The sequence below is a fragment of the Artemia sp. Qi Xiang Cuo genome, chromosome 8 (genome assembly GCF_049724085.1).
Source record: "Artemia sp. Qi Xiang Cuo chromosome 8, ASM4972408v1, whole genome shotgun sequence".
NCBI classification, from domain to species: domain Eukaryota; kingdom Metazoa; phylum Arthropoda; class Branchiopoda; order Anostraca; family Artemiidae; genus Artemia; species Artemia sp. Qi Xiang Cuo.
Window position 1 is genome coordinate 65,491,468 of NC_142801.1, and position 19,913 is coordinate 65,511,380.

Sequence of the window (19,913 nt, forward strand, 5' to 3'; positions counted from 1 at the left end):
CAATCACCCCCACATATTTAAAAAATACATTTATTTTAATCCCATAAAAAAAAAAGTTCTTTCTTAAATTTTGAAAAAAAAACTTTTATTGGATCTTCACAAAAAAAGAAAAAAAACATTTTATTCGATCTTCACAAAAAAACGACGAAAAAAACATACCAACCCCTTGCATTTTCAAAAAAAGAGGCACCTGCAACAATACTGCTGACCAAATCCATCACAGCCCTGATTTTATGCTGTAGGGGCTCACTCACTCCACGTTTTGCTGCATGGAGTAGCATAGCGGCGTGAATAGAGGTATGGTTTTTTACTCCTATGGATCTTCAAGTGTGTTTTCAAATATACCTCCCGAGAAAATCTTTTGTTGCATGTTTCACATTTGTATGGTTTCTCATTATTATGTAATTTAAAGTGTGCATTCATATTACCCTTCCTAGCAAATTCTTTGCTGCATATTGTGCAAGCGTAAGGTTTTTTCCCATCGTGAACACGCTGATGTCGGCTAAGATCTGAATGTTGTGTAAACGTTTTAGAGCATATTTCACATTCATATGGTTTTTCACCTGTATGAGTCATTTTATGTTTGCTCAAATGTATTTTTTGAGCAAATTCTTTGCTGCATATTGTGCAAGCATAAGGTTTTTTCCCATCGTGAACACGTTGATGTCGGCTAAGTGTTGAATGCTGTGTAAACGTTTTAGAGCATATTTGACATTCATATGGTTTTTCACCTGTATGAGTCATTTGATGTCTACTCAAATATATTTTTTTTGCAAAATTCATGTCGCACACTTCACATTTGTAACTTTTATTTCTACGACGAATAGCTGTTGGTTTACACAAACTAGACGCATTAGCACTGTTTTTGTCGCACATCTTGCAATTTTTAAATTTTTCATCAGCTTCATCAAGAAGTCCATCATCTCTATTTGAACATCGTTTCTGATCATCTACTCCTGTCATTTCGTTATTAAACTTGGTTGACTCCAATTTGAGAATGTCAGGCACGTTTTTAAGTTGTGCAGATATGGAGGAAAGATTTTCCGTTCGAGCGTTATCGTGATTCAATAACAATGTTGAGCTTTCTGTCTGGACGATCTCAGCCTCAATTTCTAAAAAAAAAGCCATTTCAATAGAGTTTTGGGTAAAGTTAGCTAGCAAGATAAGCTATAGAACAAACTATTTGTGGTCTTTCAACATAATTTCATATCACACAGTGATTTCACAATCCAGTTTTCTACACCGAAGAATTCATTCTCGATATATTACTGGAAGAATAGAATTCAACGGAATTTTGAGTAAAATTACTAAAAAAAAACTAACAGTAAATCATATCAGGATCCTGATATAACTATTCATGAGAAATCGAACTCAGAGAAGTGATTAGATTATCAAGTAAAAATTATCATTGGTAGCGCTGCCTAAGTAACGAGCTATATGGGCACAATGTATTATTTATTAATTATGTTTTCGTCAAGGCCCTTCGCACAGAAGGAGTTGTCGTAGAAACTTCAGAAGGAACTCATTCGATGGGAAATTGAAAGTTCTAATACCCTTTTAAGACTCAAAAGTGACTGGAGGGCAACCAAACCCCCAAGCCCTTCATTTCCCCAAACACATCCAATCAGAATTTTGAGATGTTCATTTTGTTCAACATAGTTGAAAAGACCAATAATTATGTCTGAGGATGTCCCTCCCCCCCTCCACAGCCCTCTAGGTAAGGGTAATAAGTTATGCTATTTACACACTATTTACATATAGTATTTGTAATCAAGAAAAGTAGGCATGTTTGACCTTTAGTGTCTAAAAAGACGGGGGGGGGCGATATTCGCAAATTTTACCGAATTGCTACCTGATTTATGCCGAATATTCTGCAGAAATTAAGAATTTTTCTAAGTTTCGGCCGATTTTGCAAAATTTCTGTCAAAATTTTCGCCTTCGAAGAAAATTGTACCGAATGCCAAAAAATTTGGAGGTGTGGCGCGCCCCTCACCGCCCCCCCCCCCCAAAAAAAAAACGCCCCTGGTAGTAGTCGTAGTTAAATTAGTAATAGTAGCAGAATCTAGTTGTAGTAGCGGTATGCAGAGCGACTTCTGCTTATGTCAACGTCCCTCTCATCAAACAATGAAAGTTTCAACTTAATAATCTATGATATTCCTGAGAAATTGCTGAGAACTCCAGGAAAATCTTTCCTCCATATCTGCACAACTTGAACACGTGCCTGACGTTCTCAAATTGGAGTCAACCAAGTTTAATAACGAAATGACAGGAGTAGATGATCAGAAACGATGTTCAAATAGAGATGATGGACTTCTTGATGAAGCTGATGAAAAATTAAAAAACTGCAAGATGTGCGACAAAAACTGTGCTATTGCGTCTAGTTTGTGTAAAAATACAGCAATTCGTCGTGGAAATAAAAGTTACAAATGTGAAGTGTGCGACAAGAATTTTGCAAAAAAAAATATATTTGAGCAAACATCAAATGACTCATACAGGTGAAAATCCCTATGAATGTCAAATATGCTCTAAAACCTTTAAACAGCATTCAACACTTAGCCGAGCATTCAACACTTAGTTTTTTTTTCTTTTTTTGTGAAGATCCAATAGAAGTTTTTTTTTTTTTAATTTAAGAAAGAACTTTTTTTTTGATGGGATTACAATAAATGTATTTTTTAAATATGTGGGGGTGATTTTCTCCGCCCAATTGGTGGCTCTGTTGTTTTGTTTTGCTTAACTGGTAAAGTATATATCTCATATTAAGTTGCTACAGGTAGAAAAATGACATAACAATGTAGAGACAGTTGCCCTAAACCCAAAAAATCAGTATGAGTAAATACAATGAAGCCATTTTGTTTTCTATTGTCTACTTAACTTCACCATTAATATTAAAGAGGCTGTAGGGAAAATCATTGACCCTAGCCATGCATGTTGTTTTTTCTAGCACCTGGAGGAGTAAGCACTTTTTGAAGTCCAGTAACTTGGTCATTTAACCGGTCATTAGTCAGTAAGCGACTGGTCATTTAGCTATTGATCATTTAACCTAAGTTATTAGTCATTTAGCTACTTGGTCATTTAAACCCATCATTAGTCATTTTGCTGCTGCTCATTTAGCTATTGGTCATTTAACTTAAGTTATTGGTCATTTAGCTACTTGGTCATTTAACTCATCCTTAATCATTAAGCGACTGCTCATTTAGCTATTGGTCATTTAGCTACTTAGTCATTCGACCCATCATTAGTCATTTAGCTGCTGATGATTTAGCTATTAGTCATTTAACTTAAGTTATTGATCATTTAGCTACTTGGTCATTTAACTCATCCTTAGTCATTAAGCGACTGCTCATTTAGCTATTGGTCATTTAGCTACTTAGTCATCCGACCCATCATTAGTCATTTAGCTGCTGATGATTTAGCTATTGGTCATTTAACTTAAGTTATTGATCATTTAGCTGCTTGGTCATTAAAGTGTATATCTAAACATATATTAACAACGATTGCCTTACATCAAACAATTCGTGATAAAGAACTACGGAATGAGCATCTGGAACTAATAGGAACCGAAACTTGAAAAAGTTGGTAGCCGGCGTTAACCCCTCCCAGAAAATGCCCCCCCCCCCCAAAAAAAAAACTTGGTCATTTAACCGGTCATTAGTCAGTAAGCGACTGGTCATTTAACCTAAGTTATTGGTCATTTAGCTACTTGGTCATTTAACCCATCATTAGTCATTAAGCGACTGCTCATTTCGCTATTGGTCATTTAGCTACTTAGTCATTCGACCCATCATTAGTCATTTAGCTGCTGATGATTTAGCTATTGGTCATTTAACTTAAGTTATTGATCATTTAGCTACTTGGTCATTTAACTCATCCTTAGTCATTAAGCGACTGCTCATTTAGCTATTGGTCATTTAGCTACTTAGTCATCCGACCCATCATTAGTCATTTAGCTGCTGATGATTTAGCTATTGGTCATTTAACAAGTTATTGATCATTTAGCTACTTGGTCATTAAAGTGTATATCTAAACATATATTAACAACGATTGCCTTACATCAAACAATTCGTGATAAAGAACTACGGAATGAGCATCTGGAACTAATAGGAACCGAAACTTGAAAAAGTTGGTAGCCGGCGTTAACCCCTCCCAGAAAATGCCCCCCGCGGAAAATACCCCCCCCCCCACAAAAAAAAAAATACTTGGTCATTTAACCAGTCATTAGTCAGTAAGCGACTGGTCATTTAACCTAAGTTACTGGTCATTTAGCTACTTGGTCATTTAACCCATCATTAGTCATTAAGCGACTGCTCATTTCGCTATTGGTCATTTAGCTACTTAGTCATTCGACCCATCATTAGTAATTTAGCTGCTGATGATTTAGCTATTGGTTATTTAGCTTAAGTTATTGATCATTTAGCTACTTGGTCATTAAAGTGTATATCTAAACTTATATTAACAACGATTGCATTACATCAAACAATTCGTGATAAAGAACTACAGAATGAGCATCTGGAACTAATAGGAACCGAAACTTGAAAAAGTTGGTGGCCGGCGTTACCCCCCCCCGAAAAAAATCCCCCCCCCCGCCCTGGAAAATAAAGCTTTCCAAATTCGAGAATTTTATTTGAGTTTTATTTTTTAATTTCCGTTGGGGGATGGAATTTTGGTACTTGTGTATTATGCGCCACTCACTCAAGTTTACGCTGTATAAAATTCGAGGACACATCGTTTTTTTTTTTGTTAGTTTGTTTGTTACTTTAGAAATAAATTTGCGCTATAGATTTGCACATTAGGGGGGGGGGGTAAGCATAACGGGTCTGCATGCAAAATGTGTTCGGTGCAATTATTCTGCATATTAGATAGACAGAAAAATAAGTGTATTTTAAAGCCAAATATACGGCCATGAACACAGTAAAGTAACATAAATGAATATAGTGAATGGGGGGCGGGTGTTTAACCTCCCGAAAAATGCCCTCCCCCACGAAAAATACCCCCCCCCCTCCCTCCTTCGGAAAGTAACCCCCGCGGAAAATACCCCCTCCTTGGAAAATACCCTCGTGGAAAATACCCTTCGCCCCCCCCCCTGTGGAAAATAAGGTTTCTAAATTTGTAACTTTTATTTGAGTTTTTTTATAGTTTTGTTGAAAAGTGCGGAGGAACGGGAAAAAGAGGAATTTACACATCAGAAGTGTCTTAAAAACTTATAAAAAAAAGAAACACAAATCCATTTGTGTTGAAGGCTTCAATATGAATTTGAGCAATTTTTGGCAGTAGCAGGTGCCAAATTAAAAAAAAAAAAATGGAGAAGAAAAAAAGTGTGGGCAAACAATCATTAATATTAAGCTAAGACATATGGTACCAAAAAGTTTAAGAAGGTTTGGCTATCCTTCGAAAAAGACATATGGCTTTCGAAACCAACAATATATAAATTGTTTAAAGTTTTCTGGACAAAAACAATGTCATATACTTGGAGTTTGTTTTTCGTATCTGTCAAGTACAAATTTACCACAAGTACCCATTAACATACGAACGAAACCCAAAACTAAAAGAAATTACAGCAAACAACCTAGTCAAATTCAAAACGAGCAAAAAGTAAAAAGAGTATGGCTGTCAACACCCATGTCTTCTTCAGACCAGATAATAATTTGCACTTTACTTAAAAAAAAACGTGTATTGTCGGTTTGATATGCATATTGTGATATCTATTCCTTACGGTCTTAATGCTTCTTTATTTGTTGAAGTAATTTGCACTTTGATGAAAACAAAATCCATTTTAAATGTTTTCACTTTTTTGACTTTAACAAATAAAGAAGTATTAAAACTATAAGAAACAGATATCACAATATGCATAGGTAAAAAAAAACGTACTTTGACGTTGACAGCATTATTTCACGTTTGATCAGCGTACTTTCTAGTTGTTGGATTAGCGTGAAAATACACTTTTTTAGTCTATAGGTACTTCTGTCGTATTTTTACATTCGACAGAAGTACCGACAGAAATACGACAGAAGTACCTATAGACTAAAAATGTGTATGCCGTGGGGGAGGGCATTTTTCGGGAGGTTAAACACCCGCCCCCCATTCACTATATTCATTTATGTTACTTTACTGTGTTCATGGCCGTATATTTGGCTTTAAAATACACTTATTTTTCTGTCTATCTAATATGCAGAATAATTGCACCGAACACATTTTGCATGCAGACCCGTTATGCTTACCCCCCCCCCCTAATGTGCAAATCTATAGCGCAATTTTATTTCTAAAGTAACAAACAAACTAACAAAAAAAACGATGTGTCCTCGAATTTTATACAGCGTAAACTTGAGTGAGTGGCGCATAATACACAAGTTCCAAAATTCCATCCCCCAACGGAAATTAAAAAATAAAACTCAAATAAAATTCTCGAATTTGGAAAGCTTTATTTTCCAGGGCGGGGGGGGGATTTTTTCGGGGGGGGTAACGCCGGCCACCAACTTTTTCAAGTTTCGGTTCCTATTAGTTCCAGATGCTCATTCTGTAGTTCTTTATCACGAATTGTTTGATGTAACGCAATCGTTGTTAATATAAGTTTAGACATACACTTTAATGACCAAGTAGCTAAATGATCAATAACTTAAGTTAAATGACCAATAGCTAAATCATCAGCAGCTAAATTACTAATGATGGGTCGAATGACTAAGTAGCTAAATGACCAATAGCGAAATGAGCAGTCGCTTAATGACTAATGATGGGTTAAATGACCAAGTAGCTAAATGACCAATAACTTAGGTTAAATGACCAGTCGCTTACTGACTAATGACTGGTTAAATGACCAAGTATTTTTTTTTGTGGGGGGGGGTATTTTCCGCGGGGGCATTTTCTGGGAGGGGTGAACGCCGGCTACCAACTTTTTCAAGTTTCGGTTCCTATTAGTTCCAGATGCTCATTCCGTAGTTCTTTATCACGAATTGTTTGATGTAAGGCAATCGTTGTTAATATATGTTTAGATATACACTTTAATGACCAAGTAGCTAAATGATCAATAACTTAAGTTAAATGACCAATAGCTAAATCATCAGCAGCTAAATGACTAATGATGGGTCGGATGACTAAGTAGCTAAATGACCAATAGCTAAATGAGCAGTCGCTTAATGACTAAGGATGAGTTAAATGACCAAGTAGCTAAATGACCAATAACTTAAGTTAAATGACCAATAGCTAAATCATCAGCAGCTAAATGACTAATGATGGGTCGAATGACTAAGTAGCTAAATGACCAATAGCTAAATGAGCAGTCGCTTAATGACTAATGATGGGTTAAATGACCAAGTAGCTAAATGACCGATAACTTAAGTTAAATGACCAATAGCTAAATCATCAGCAGCTAAATTACTAATGATGGGTCGAATGACTAAGTAGCTAAATGACCAATAGCGAAATGAGCAGTCGCTTAATGACTAATGATGGGTTAAATGACCAAGTAGCTAAATGACCAGTAACTTAGGTTAAATGACCAGTCGCTTACTGACTAATGACCGGTTAAATGACCAAGTATTTTTTTTTTGGGGGGGGGGGTATTTTCGCAGGGGGCATTTTCTGGGAGGGGCTAACGCCGGCTACCAACTTTTTCAAGTTTCGGTTCCTATTAGTTCCAGATGCTCATTCCGTAGTTCTTTATCACGAATTGTTTGATGTAAGGCAATCGTTGTTAATATATGTTTAGATATACACTTTAATGACCAAGTAGCTAAATGATCAATAACTTAAGTTAAATGACCAATAGCTAAATCATCAGCAGCTAAATGACTAATGATGGGTCGGATGACTAAGTAGCTAAATGACCAATAGCTAAATGAGCAGTCGCTTAATGACTAAGGATGAGTTAAATGACCAAGTAGCTAAATGATCAATAACTTAAGTTAAATGACCAATAGCTAAATCATCAGCAGCTAAATGACTAATGATGGGTCGGATGACTAAGTAGCTAAATGACCAATAGCTAAATGAGCAGTCGCTTAATGATTAAGGATGAGTTAAATGACCAAGTAGCTAAATGACCAATAACTTAAGTTAAATGACCAATAGCTAAATGAGCAGCAGCAAAATGACTAATGATGGGTTTAAATGACCAAGTAGCTAAATGACTAATAACTTAGGTTAAATGATCAATAGCTAAATGACCAGTCGCTTACTGACTAATGACCGGTTAAATGACCAAGTTACTGGACTTCAAAAAGTGCTTACTCCTCCAGGTGCTAGAAAAAACAACATGCATGGCTAGGGTCAATGATTTTCCCTACAGCCTCTTTAATATTAATGGTGAAGTTAAGTAGACAATAGAAAACAAAATGGCTTCATTGTATTACTCATACTGATTTTTTGGGTTTAGGGCAACTGTCTCTACATTGTTATGTCATTTTTCTACCTGTAGCAACTTAATATGAGATATATACTTTACCAGTTAAGCAAAACAAAACAACAGAGCCACCAATTGGGCGGAGAAAATCACCCCCACATATTTAAAAAATACATTTATTGTAATCCCATCAAAAAAAAGTTCTTTCTTAAATTAAAAAAAAAAAAACTTCTATTGGATCTTCACAAAAAAAGAAAAAAAAACTAAGTGTTGAATGCTCGGCTAAGTGTTGAATGCTGTGTAAACGTTTCAGAGCATATTTGACATTCATAGGGATTTTCACCTGTATGAATCATTTGATGTCTGCTCAAATATATCTTTTTTGCAAAATTCTTGTCGCACACTTCACATTTGTAACTTTTATTTCCACGACGAATTGCTGTATTTTTACACAAACTAGACGCAATAGCACAGTTTTTGTCGCACATCTTGCAGTTTTTTAATTTTTCATCAGCTTCATCAAGAAGTCCATCATCTCTATTTGAACATCGTTTCTGATCATCTACTCCTGTCATTTCGTTATTAAACTTGGTTGACTCCAATTTGAGAATGTCAGGCACGTGTTGAAGTTGTGCAGATATGGAGGAAAGATTTTCCTGGAGTTCTCAGCAATTTCTCAGGAATATCATAGATTATTAAGTTGAAACTTTCATTGTTTGATGAGAGGGACGTTGACATAAGCAGAAGTCGCTCTGCATACCGCTACTACAACTAGATTCTGCTACTATTACTAATATAAATACGACTACTACCAGGGGAACCCCGGGGGGGCGGTGAGGGGCGCGCCACACCTCCAAATTTTTTGGCATTCGGTACAATTTTCTTCGAAGGCGAAAATTTTGACAGAAATTTTGCAAAATCGGCCGAAATTTAGAAAAATTCTTAATTTCTGCAGAATATTCGGCATAAATCAGGTAGCAATTCGGTAAAATTTGCGAATATCGCCCCCCCCCGTCTTTTTAGACACTAAAGGTCAAACATGCCTACTTTTCTTGATTACAAATACTATATGTAAATAGTGTGTAAATAGCATAACTTATTACCCTTACCTAGAGGGCTGTGGAGGGGGGAGGGACATCCTCAGACATAATTATTGGTCTTTTCAACTATGTTGAACAAAATGAACATATCAAAATTCTGATTGGATGTGTTTGGGGAAATGAAGGGCTTGGGGGTTTGGTTGCCCCCCAGTCACTTTTGAGTCTTAAAAGGGTATTAGAACTTTCAATTTCCCATCGAATGAGTTGTCTAATCACTTCTCTGAGTTCGATTTCTCATGAATAGTTAGATCAGGATCCTGATATGATTTACTGTTAGTTTTTTTTAGTAATTTTACTCAAAATTCTGTTGAATTCTATTCTTCCTGTAATATATCGAGGATGAATTTTCGGTGTAGAAAACTGGATTATAAAATCACTATGTGATTTTAAATCATGTTGAAAGACCACAAATAGTTTGTTCTATAGCTTATCTTGCTAGCTAACTTTACCCAAAACTCTATTGAAATGGCTTTTTTTTTAGAAATTGAGGCTGAGATCGTCCAGACAGAAAGCTCAACATTGTTATTGAATCACGATAACGCTCGAACGGAAAATCTTTCCTCCATATCTGCACAACTTAAAAACGTGCCTGTCATTCTCAAATTGGAGACAACCAAGTTTAATACCGAAATGACAGGAGTAGATGATCAGAAACGATGTTCAAATAGAGATAATGGACTTCTTGATGAAGCAGATGAAAAATTAAAAAACTGCAAGATGTGCGACAAAAACTGTGCTAATGCGTCTAGTTTGTGTAAACAAACAGCCATTCGTCGTGGAAATAAAAGTTACAAATGTGAAGTGTGCGACAAGAATTTTGCAAAAAAGATATATTTGAGCAGACATCAAATGACTCATACAGGTGAAAAACCATATGAATGTCAAATATTCTCTAAAAAGTTTACACAACATTCAACACTTAGCCGACATCAGCGTGTTCACGATGGGAAAAAACCTTACGCTTGCACAATATGCAGCAAAGAATTTGCTCAAAAAATACATTTGAGCAAACATAAAATGACTCATACAGGTGAAAAACCATATGAATGTCAAATATGCTCTAAAACGTTTACACAGCATTCAACACTTAGCCGACATCAACGTGTTCACGATGGGAAAAAACCTTACGCTTGCACAATATGCAGCAAAGAATTTGCTAGGAAGGGTAATATGAATACACACTTTAAATTGCACAACAACGAGAAACCATACAAATGTGAAACATGCAACAAAAGATTTGCCCGGGAGGTATATTTGAAAAGACACTTGGAGATCTATAGGAGTAAAAAACCATACCACTATTCACACCGCTATGCTACTCCATGCAGCAAAACGTGGAATGAGTGAGCCCCTACAGCATAAAATCAGGGCTGTGATGGATTTGGTCAGCAGTATTGTTGCAGGTGCCTCTTTTTTTGAAAATGCAAGGGGTTGGTATGTTTTTTTCGTCGTTTTTTTGTTAAGATCGAATAAAATGTTTTTTTTCTTTTTTTGTGAAGATCCAATAAAAGTTTTTTTTTCAAAATTTAAGAAAGAAATTTTTTTTTGATGGGATTACAATAAATGTATTTTTTAAATATTTGGGGGTGATTGTCTCTGCCCAATTGGTGGCTCTGTTGTTTTGTTTTGCTTAACTGGTAAAGTATATATCTCATATTAAGTTGCTGCTGGTAGAAAAATGACATAACAATGTAGAGGCAGTTGCCCTGAACCCAAAAAATCAGTATGAGTTAATGCAATGAAGCCATTTTGCTTTCTATTGTCTACTTAACTTCACAATTAATATTAGAGAGGCTGTAGGGAAAATCATTGATCCTAGCCATGCATGTTGTTTTTTCTAGCACCTGGAGGAGTAAGCACTTTTTTAATTAAAGTAACTTGTTCATTTAACCGGTCATTAGTCATTAAGCGACTGGTCATTTAGCTATTGGTCATTTAACCTAAGTTATTGGTCATTTAGCTACTTGGTGATTTAAACCATCATTAGTCATTTTGCTGCTGCTCATTTAGCTATTGGTCATTTAACTTAAGTTATTGGTCATTTAGCTACTTGGTCATTTAACTCATCCTTAATCATTAAGCGACTGCTCATTTAGCTATTGGTCATTTAGCTACTTAGTCATTCGACCCATCATTAGTCATTTAGCTGCTGATGATTTAGCTATTGGTCATTTAACTTTAGTTATTGATCATTTAGCTACTTGGTCATTAAAGTGTATATCTAAACATATATTAACAACGATTGCATTACATCAAACAATTCGTGATAAAGAACTACGGAATGAGCATCTGGAACTAATAGGAACCGAAACTTGAAAAAGTTGGTGGTCGGCGTTACCCCCCCCCCCAGAAAATATCCCCCGCGCAAAATGCCCCCGCGGAAAATACCCCCTCGGAAATCATCCCCGCGGAAAATACCCCCCTCCCCCCCCCCAAAAAAAAATACCTGGTCATTTAGCCGGTCATTAGTCAGTAAGCGAATGGTCATTTAACCTAAGTTATTGGTCATTTAGCTACTTGGTCATTTAACCCATCATTAGTCACTAAGCGACTGCTCGTTTCGCTATTGGTCATTTAGTCACTTAGTCATTCGACCCATCATTAATCATTTAGCTGCTGATGATTTAGCTATTGGTCATTTAACTTAAGTTATTGATCATTTAGCTACTTGGTAATTAAAGGGTATATCTAAACATATATTAACAACGATTGCATTACATCAAACAATTAATGATAAAAAACTACAGAATGAGCACCTGGAACTAATAGGAACCGAAACTTGAAAAAGTTGGTGGCCGGCGTTTACCCCCCGGAAAATACCCCCTCCGAAAATATCCCCATGGAAAATACCCCCCCCCCCAAAAAAAAAAATACCCCCCGTGGAAAATAAGGCTTTCCAAATTCGAGAATTTTCTTTGAGTTTTATTTTTTTAATTTCCGTTGGGGGATGGCATTTTGGTACTTGTGTATTATGCGCCACTCACTCAAGTTTACGCAGTGTAAAATTCGAGGACACATCGTTTTTTTTTGGTTAGTTTGTTTGTTACTTTAGAAATAAATTTGCGCTATAAATTTGCACTTTAGGGGGGGGGGGGTTAGCATAACGAGTCTGCATGCAAAAGGTGTTCGGTGCAATTATTCTGCATATTAGATAGATAGACAAATAAGTGTATTTTAAAGCCAAAAATACGGCCATGAACATAGTAAAGTAACATAAAAGAATATGTTAATGGGGGGGGTAGTGAATGGGGGGATGGTATTTTTCACGAGGGTATTTTCCGCGGGGGCTTCTCTCCGAAGGAGAGGGGGGGGGTATTTTCGTGGAGGAGGGCATTTTTCGGGGGGGGGGGGGGTTAAATACCCTCTCCCCCCCCCAATTTACTATATTCATTTATGTTATTTTACTGTGTTCATGGCCGTATGTTTGCCTTTAAAATACACTCATTTGTCTATCAATCTAATATGCAGAATAATTGTACAAAACACATTTTGCATGCAGACCCGTTATGCTTACCCCCCCCCCCCTAATGTGCAAATCTATAGCGCAAATTTATTTCTAAAGTAACGAAGCAACTAACAAGAAAACGGTATGTTCTTCAGTACCAACATTCCATCCCCCTACGGAAATTGAAAAATAAAACTCAAATAAAAGTCTCAAATTTGGAAAGCCTTATTGTCCACGGGGGTATTTTTTTTTTTGGGGGGGGGGGGTATTCGCCTACAACCAAAAAAGTCAGCTTTTGCAACAGTTAATACATCAGAAGACTCGGCTTTTATGTTTATTACAAATTTATAAAACTAAGTTTATATTTGCCCATCAAAATGCTAAGAGTCTGGGAAATTTATGCTGCTTTTGAATAAGAGAGGAAAAGCCCACTAAAGTGGCGTTGATGAAAATCACCTCATCAAATTTAGCATATGAGTTAACACTACCGCGTAGGTTTCAAGCCCCTATTATTAAAAGAACTTTTAATTTCCGTTTGTGTGAGCTCTTTCCTGGTTTTCTGCGTCTACGTCTCGTTACTTCAGGACATCATCAGTACTACTTCTAACAACTTAATGCAGAACCAACCCGCCCGACGCCAGCGCAGCTGCCGCCCTCCTCCTGTATTCCAACCTTTTCAAAACTTCCTCATTGTATCCTCCCAAGAATCCCAGTTCCCTTCAAAGCCATTCTTACGACCTCTTCACCCTATTCGGGGACGACCTCCTTTTTTGGCCCTAGTTGTTTGGACAAAATCTACGATCTTTGGCAATCCTTCATCCGCAGAACCTGTCCAAGCCATTTCAACCTTTCTCTCATAATTCTAGAACGCACGTAGCTTTTTCCGGGCACTGATTTCAGTAGTTTGGTGGGCAAACGATATCGGTACAAAAAAATTCCCTTTAGGCGAGATTTTCAAAACTATTGGACACCATTAGTCAACTGTAAGTTATCAATAGTTGCATGATTGATATAACTTATTATATAGTTCTTGTATTATTGTTATTAAGTTCTTTTATTATTAAAATTTTATTATTTTTAAATATTTAGTTTACTAAAAAAACGTAATTAAATTTTAAATTCTTTCATTATTAAACTATTAAGATATTTTACCTAAAATAATCCGTAGACAGCTCCTGTGAAAAACTTCCAACGAGCCCTCTTGCGTCTTTCGTAGTACCGACATTTCAGGACCATAGAAAGCTCTAGTCATCAAAAACCCCCATAAAAGACTAGTGCCAAATAAAATATTTAATTATACCTGGTGAAGTGAATTTGGAAAAAAAAAATACCTGACCCCTGTTATCGCTGTAGCTTCCGATATTTTACTCTTGCCTCGCAGATTGTGATTGTGAGAAAACACTGGGCATTGGCTATTCTATTTTTAACATCTTCACTGCATCCTCCATCTTTACTAATAAAATGCTACCCAGGCAAGGGAAGCTATCCACTTGATTGATCTTCTCGCTACTCAACATCACCTCTTCATCTACATTTATTCACAATCTAAGTGACTCAGTTTTCTTAACAGTAATTTTCAAACTTGTTATTGTACACTGAACCCTCAAAACCTTCATAAAACCATTGATCATGCTAGCATTTTCCTCTAGGAAACTCAAATCATTAGAGTAATCTAAATATAGAGTTCTACTTTCCCTCTAGTTTTTTTTAATAAAGTTGAAAAAAGGTTTTGATAAAATAAAGGATCAGCGGTTAATTAAAGCATACCATATATTGAATGTGTAACCTAACCTAGCCTAACAAGAGACAGATACCCGGTTATAATGGTTTATGAACAAAATTATAATTTACAGTTTTAACATTCATTTTCGATCACCCGTTTCATTCAATTCCACTCTAACAACTGTTTTATGATCGGGTATGTCTCACACATCTGTCCAGATAACTGTCGCGTCTCAAGTTTGACATTCCATATACACTAGATAAAAGAGTCTATTTAGTGAAAGAGTACAAAAAAAACATATAAACTGGGATTGACCGCAACCTGGTTTGACTCCTGATTCAACCCGAAACCAGCTACTAAACGTATTCCCTTTTTTCACCGCGGTAATGTTGTTCTCATGCATAATACTAATCACTTTATTGTATTTATCTGCTTTACCATACAAGGATATGACCTTCACTAAACCTCTTCTATCGGCTGAGCTACACACTTGCTCATAATATATAAAAACGGAGGGTTATGATGACTCAGGCTAAAAACGGAGGGTTATGATGACTCAGGTATAAAACGGAGGGTTCTGATGACTCAGGCTAAGAACGGAGGGTTCTGATGACTCAGGCTAAAAACGGAGGGTTCTGATGACTCAGGCACTTTTCAATTGTCTAACACCGAAAATTTGGTTTACGCATGATCTCCCCCTCCTAAAACCACAGTGTTTTCTCTTGAAAAAGTATTATGGATGGATTTAATTAATGTTTTTTCTGAAATTGCTTTGGGCTTTCCCCTTTTCAAAAATCATGTTCATGATTAAGCTCCAGGAATTTATCTCTAGCTTTACAATCACCATATTAAAATTACTCATTTATCGTCGCAATTACAAGTAGTCATAATCGCAACCACAAATAGTTGCAAGCAGTCGCAGTCGAAGTAGTAGTTTTGATCTTAGTTGTAATAATCAAAGTTGCAAGTAGTTGCAAGCATTTGCAGTCCCAATAAGTTGCAGTTACAGTTACAAGTAGACGTTATTGCTGGTAGTTGCTGTCAAAACCAATCGCAATTGCAAATAGTTGCAGCAAGTAGTGTCAGTCACAACTAATTGCAGTTACAAGCACAACAGTTACAAGACTTAGGAAGGCCATACTCAAACATGGTGTCGACAGAGATTTCATTAACCTTATATCTGAACTTTGTTTAAATCTAACTGAAGGCAATGTTCAACTGCCAGAAGGTGTTAAGCAACAGACAAAGCAACATCGTTCCCTTGTACGCTCCCTAGCATCAGCAGCAAGCAAAATTAAAGGAGACGAAAATCACCTGCGAGAACACAATTGTAAAATCAAAATTGAGCTATTCCATAAAGATACTTGCCGTTGGACTCTGCAATATCATATTATGTCGTATGGTATTACAATACGTATACGTAATACGACACGTGTTGTATCGCATCGTATTATACATATATCTAACCATTTACAAGTTAATTTTGTCATGTCTCCAACGATTTCTACCATCAAAAACCATTTAAGTGCAATATTCTATCTTAAAAGATATGATATCTACAGAATCCTAAAAGATGTCTGAGTTGAAGAGAAGTTTTGAGCTGAAGAGAAGTCTGGATCATTTTCCTTTTTTGTTATTACAGGCTTATTAGCCTTATTTGAGCTATAAATTAAAATCATTATTGTTATATTAAGATAATAGTTCTATTTGGATAATTATACTCAGTTTCGAAAGCTAATGCACTAAATGACCTCTTTCTCTGGAAGCATTTCTATGCAAAAGTAAAATTTTGGAGGTAAAGAGTCAAACTCGAGGTCTGGTTGCTCTCCTCACATTTAGGGTTGCCCTGGGTAGGCTATGAAAAATGAAGAGGAAAAAAAGTTTTCTCAGACGAAAGTGAATTTAAGACTTAAATTCACAAAGTATTATTAACCTTAAAACGAAAAGAAATTCTTCCGCATATCCGAGGCCCCTTCTCAGCTTCTGGTCTCTTTACGCTAAATTTTGAATTTGTGCCCATGTTCTTTGAGAGCGATTACTCAACCAAAAGGATGTTGATTTGGAATAAGTAGTATTTTTCAGACAGGTGTATCCGGGTGATTCGAAATTCCTACTCTCGGCCTACAATCAGGCTACCAACAAACCACCTGATAAGAACACACCCGAGGATTTACGTGTAGTCACTGATATTTTTGACAATGAAATCACGGTATATCTGCCGGTGAACAGTAAAAAAGGTCGTTAGTTGCAATCATGACACTGAAGAAACTACATGAACATCGACATGTATTCACCGTCCTAGGTAATTCAAAACCACGACTTAGGAAGGCCATACTCAAACATGGTGTCGACAGAGAATTCATTAATATCATATCTGAACTTTGCTTAAATCTAACTGAAGGCAATATTCAACTGCCAGAAGGTGTTAAGCAACAGACAAGGCAACATCGTTCTCTTGTATGCTCCCTAGCATCAGCAGCAAGCAAAATTAAAGGAAACGATTGAAACTTTCAGTGGATGTTTAGGTTGATATTGAGCCAGCGAAAAGGTAAGTAGTGTTATAATAACAGTTACAAGCGGGGCCCTATCATTTTTGCATATATTAATATATACAAGCAGACATATAGGACATTACTGTGCCAATCTAAGGTAGCAGACAGATAGGGAATTACTGTATCAATTAAAGAGACAATACAGGTATATGTATGTTTTATGTTTATGGATTTTATTGTTCATTGTATTGGTGTTATATTTGATGTTTTATTTATGGTATTCTGATTGTTATTACAGAGATGGTTCTTTTATATATGGTTGAATATGTGTGTTACTTTATGATCGATTATACGTATTGTTATATGGTTGGTGTTTTATTTAATATTTTTTTGTATGGATGTTTTATTGTATGGATATATGGATTTTAATAGTTTTTCAGGCCGTTATGGATGTTTTAATGTTAGACATAATTCTTCATTGTAGCATGATTATAGGAGTTGACACTTTTACTCTGACATTGAGCGTGGATATAAAAAGCCCGATACCGAGTTAGTATCTCAGTCAATAAGTTGAATTTGATTAGTTTAAATTATTTCAAATTGGAGAAATAAACGTTCAGTTATTGTGAGAATGAGTAGTTTCAAACTATAACACCTCGAAGGAGACGACAGTGATGTTGTGAAGACAAGGGCCCCCACTGTAGCAGTTGAAATTGGAAGGGATTCCCGACTAACATTTGAGTGGGATGAGATGTTTGGCAGATACGTTATATCATTGGGTAAATTTAAGTCAGATAAACATTTATGCTTTGCCGCAAAAGAGAATATAATGTATTTATCACAACTACAGCATGGATTGAATGCTATTATGAAGCACATTGAGGAAAATGGATTGACTCATCTAACGCAAAGAGAGTGAAACTATATTCTTTTATTACATTCCTGTCAATAAAAATGTTTTTTTTATAATGCTTTTTTTGATTAGACACTCTAGATAATCGTTTACTCCACTTTCTCTCTCTCCCTCTCTATAGTGAGGAGTGACCAAGAGATATTGAGATTGTGCACAAAGTAGAAACTTGCAATTGTTATTTAAATCTATAGTTGGTTGTGGGAGTATCGAGAAGGAGAATGATTGGATTTAAGAAACAGAAGATCTTACGGAATCAAGTCAAATTGGAAAAATGTTTAGTGTTAGATGATGACTTTTTGGAATTAGTTCTTCAACGGAAAATATTTTCTCTAGAAATGCTTAACAGTATAATGGGAACTGATTCCCCATCTTTGGACTACTGTATGAAGCTTATGCGTTGTGAATCAATGCATTTACTCAATTTATTGATATATTAATTAAAACGAAACAAAATGACATTCTGATTCTGCTTTTAACCACTACCTAGAAATTCATTCTTTAAAACAGTAGGCAATAAGTTTTAGTGACGATACTCGATTAATTCTCCTCCACCTCCTTCTAGAAGACATTGCTTTTTTTTTATTTTGAGTCAGTTTCTTTTTGGCAGTGAGACGGACAACATCGAATAAATTTAACATACATGTTCACTATGTTTATATAGATTAGGCAGCTGGTCATCATGTGAGAACTATACTACAATTGATGACTATAATGAAAAATGTAGATTATGGAATCCGTGTAAATTGCATAAAGGATATGCTGAACAAATTAAGGACCGTAATACCTGTCTTGAAGAGACGTGTGACTCTCATCCTATTGGGCATCTGTGCTCCAACTGTCATTATCAAAAGTAAAACCAATGGGAAAAAATTTACCCTAGTATAATTGGAAAACACCCTAAACATAAATTTAGCTTATTTCTACGGGATTGGCATCGTTTCGGATCTAAAATGTAATGGGAAGAAGAATTTGGACCATATTTCAATTGTCAAAACATGAATAGAATAAGGTTCCAGTGTCATCGTTGTGATGACAATGCTAGTAGTGATTATAAACCTAGCGATTTTTATTTGGCTGTGACAAAAAGTGATTCTTCATATGAGAATATTGTGTGCGACATTACTTCAAATAAACAGATAGAAACAGGTGAATTTTTCAATATGAATCGTAATAGTATCATTGACTTCACAAGAAGATTTAATAAAAATGAAGTTACAATATATTGTGGAAAATGTGACCCTGAATTTTCACAACAGGATCAGTACAAGTTGAATCCCAGTGATCTGCCACCAATAATCGTTGTCGACGACGACTATGATGATGACAATCTAAATGACTATGAAGAAGAAGAAGAAGAAATCTAAACAATGAAGACAAATTACTTTTTTTATAGTGCATATATATTTTATTAATAAACAAATTCACATAATTTTTAAAACACTTTATACTTTGCGCAATGAAATCAATTTTATACAGTTTTGAGAGGGTATTGTCTACTAGAAAATCATTCAAACGTGGACTGTGTACATAAATGTTGAGAAACTCACTGAAAGTATAGTCACGAGATCGAAAAATGAAATAAAGTAATGCAAGAAAACCACAGCTAATGGTTGATAAATCTTGTGCTCACATACGATTTTGAATAATTGTTTTCCCGCTTCTTTCAAGGTATTTTTGATGTGCGGTGTGTACAATGCATATGGTAGACCAAGAAGATCAAAAAAATACATATTCTTAGCTTTTTGAAAGATGCATAGCCAATGACCCGTCAACACAGTCGATGGAATACTATTAAGAATGATAATGGTGTTGTTAACAGTATGAATATAATCAAGGAAATCTAAGGGTATACAATAGGATTTGTATTCTGACATAAAAGGATCCATGTTAAATACACCGATTATTTGA

At 35.8% G+C, this 19,913-nt stretch overlaps 2 protein-coding genes across 2 annotated transcripts in view; one reads left to right on the plus strand and one right to left on the minus strand.

Annotated features, from left to right (window-relative positions):
• Nucleotides 1-118: 118 nt before the first annotated feature.
• The window catches only part of LOC148949710 (uncharacterized), a 66,927-nt gene continuing 47,132 nt past the window's right edge, over nt 119-19,913 (minus strand). Inside the window, exon 5 of the mRNA XM_089093074.1 lies at nt 119-1,112. Within this exon, the coding sequence (XP_088949200.1) occupies nt 247-1,112 (866 nt within the window). The 3' untranslated portion in view covers nt 119-246. The remainder of the gene's footprint in view (nt 1,113-19,913) is intronic.
• Nucleotides 9,778-10,779, plus strand: LOC148949711 (uncharacterized). Its single transcript, XM_089093583.1, has one exon. The coding sequence runs from the start codon at nt 9,898-9,900 to the stop codon at nt 10,777-10,779; it is 882 nt and encodes a 293-aa protein (XP_088949709.1). The 5' UTR covers nt 9,778-9,897.

What these genes read in the sequence shown, in the direction of transcription:
- LOC148949711 (XM_089093583.1), top strand. Translation starts at nt 9,898, where the DNA reads ATGGCTTTTTTTTTAGAAATTGAGGCTGAGATCGTCCAGACAGAAAGC.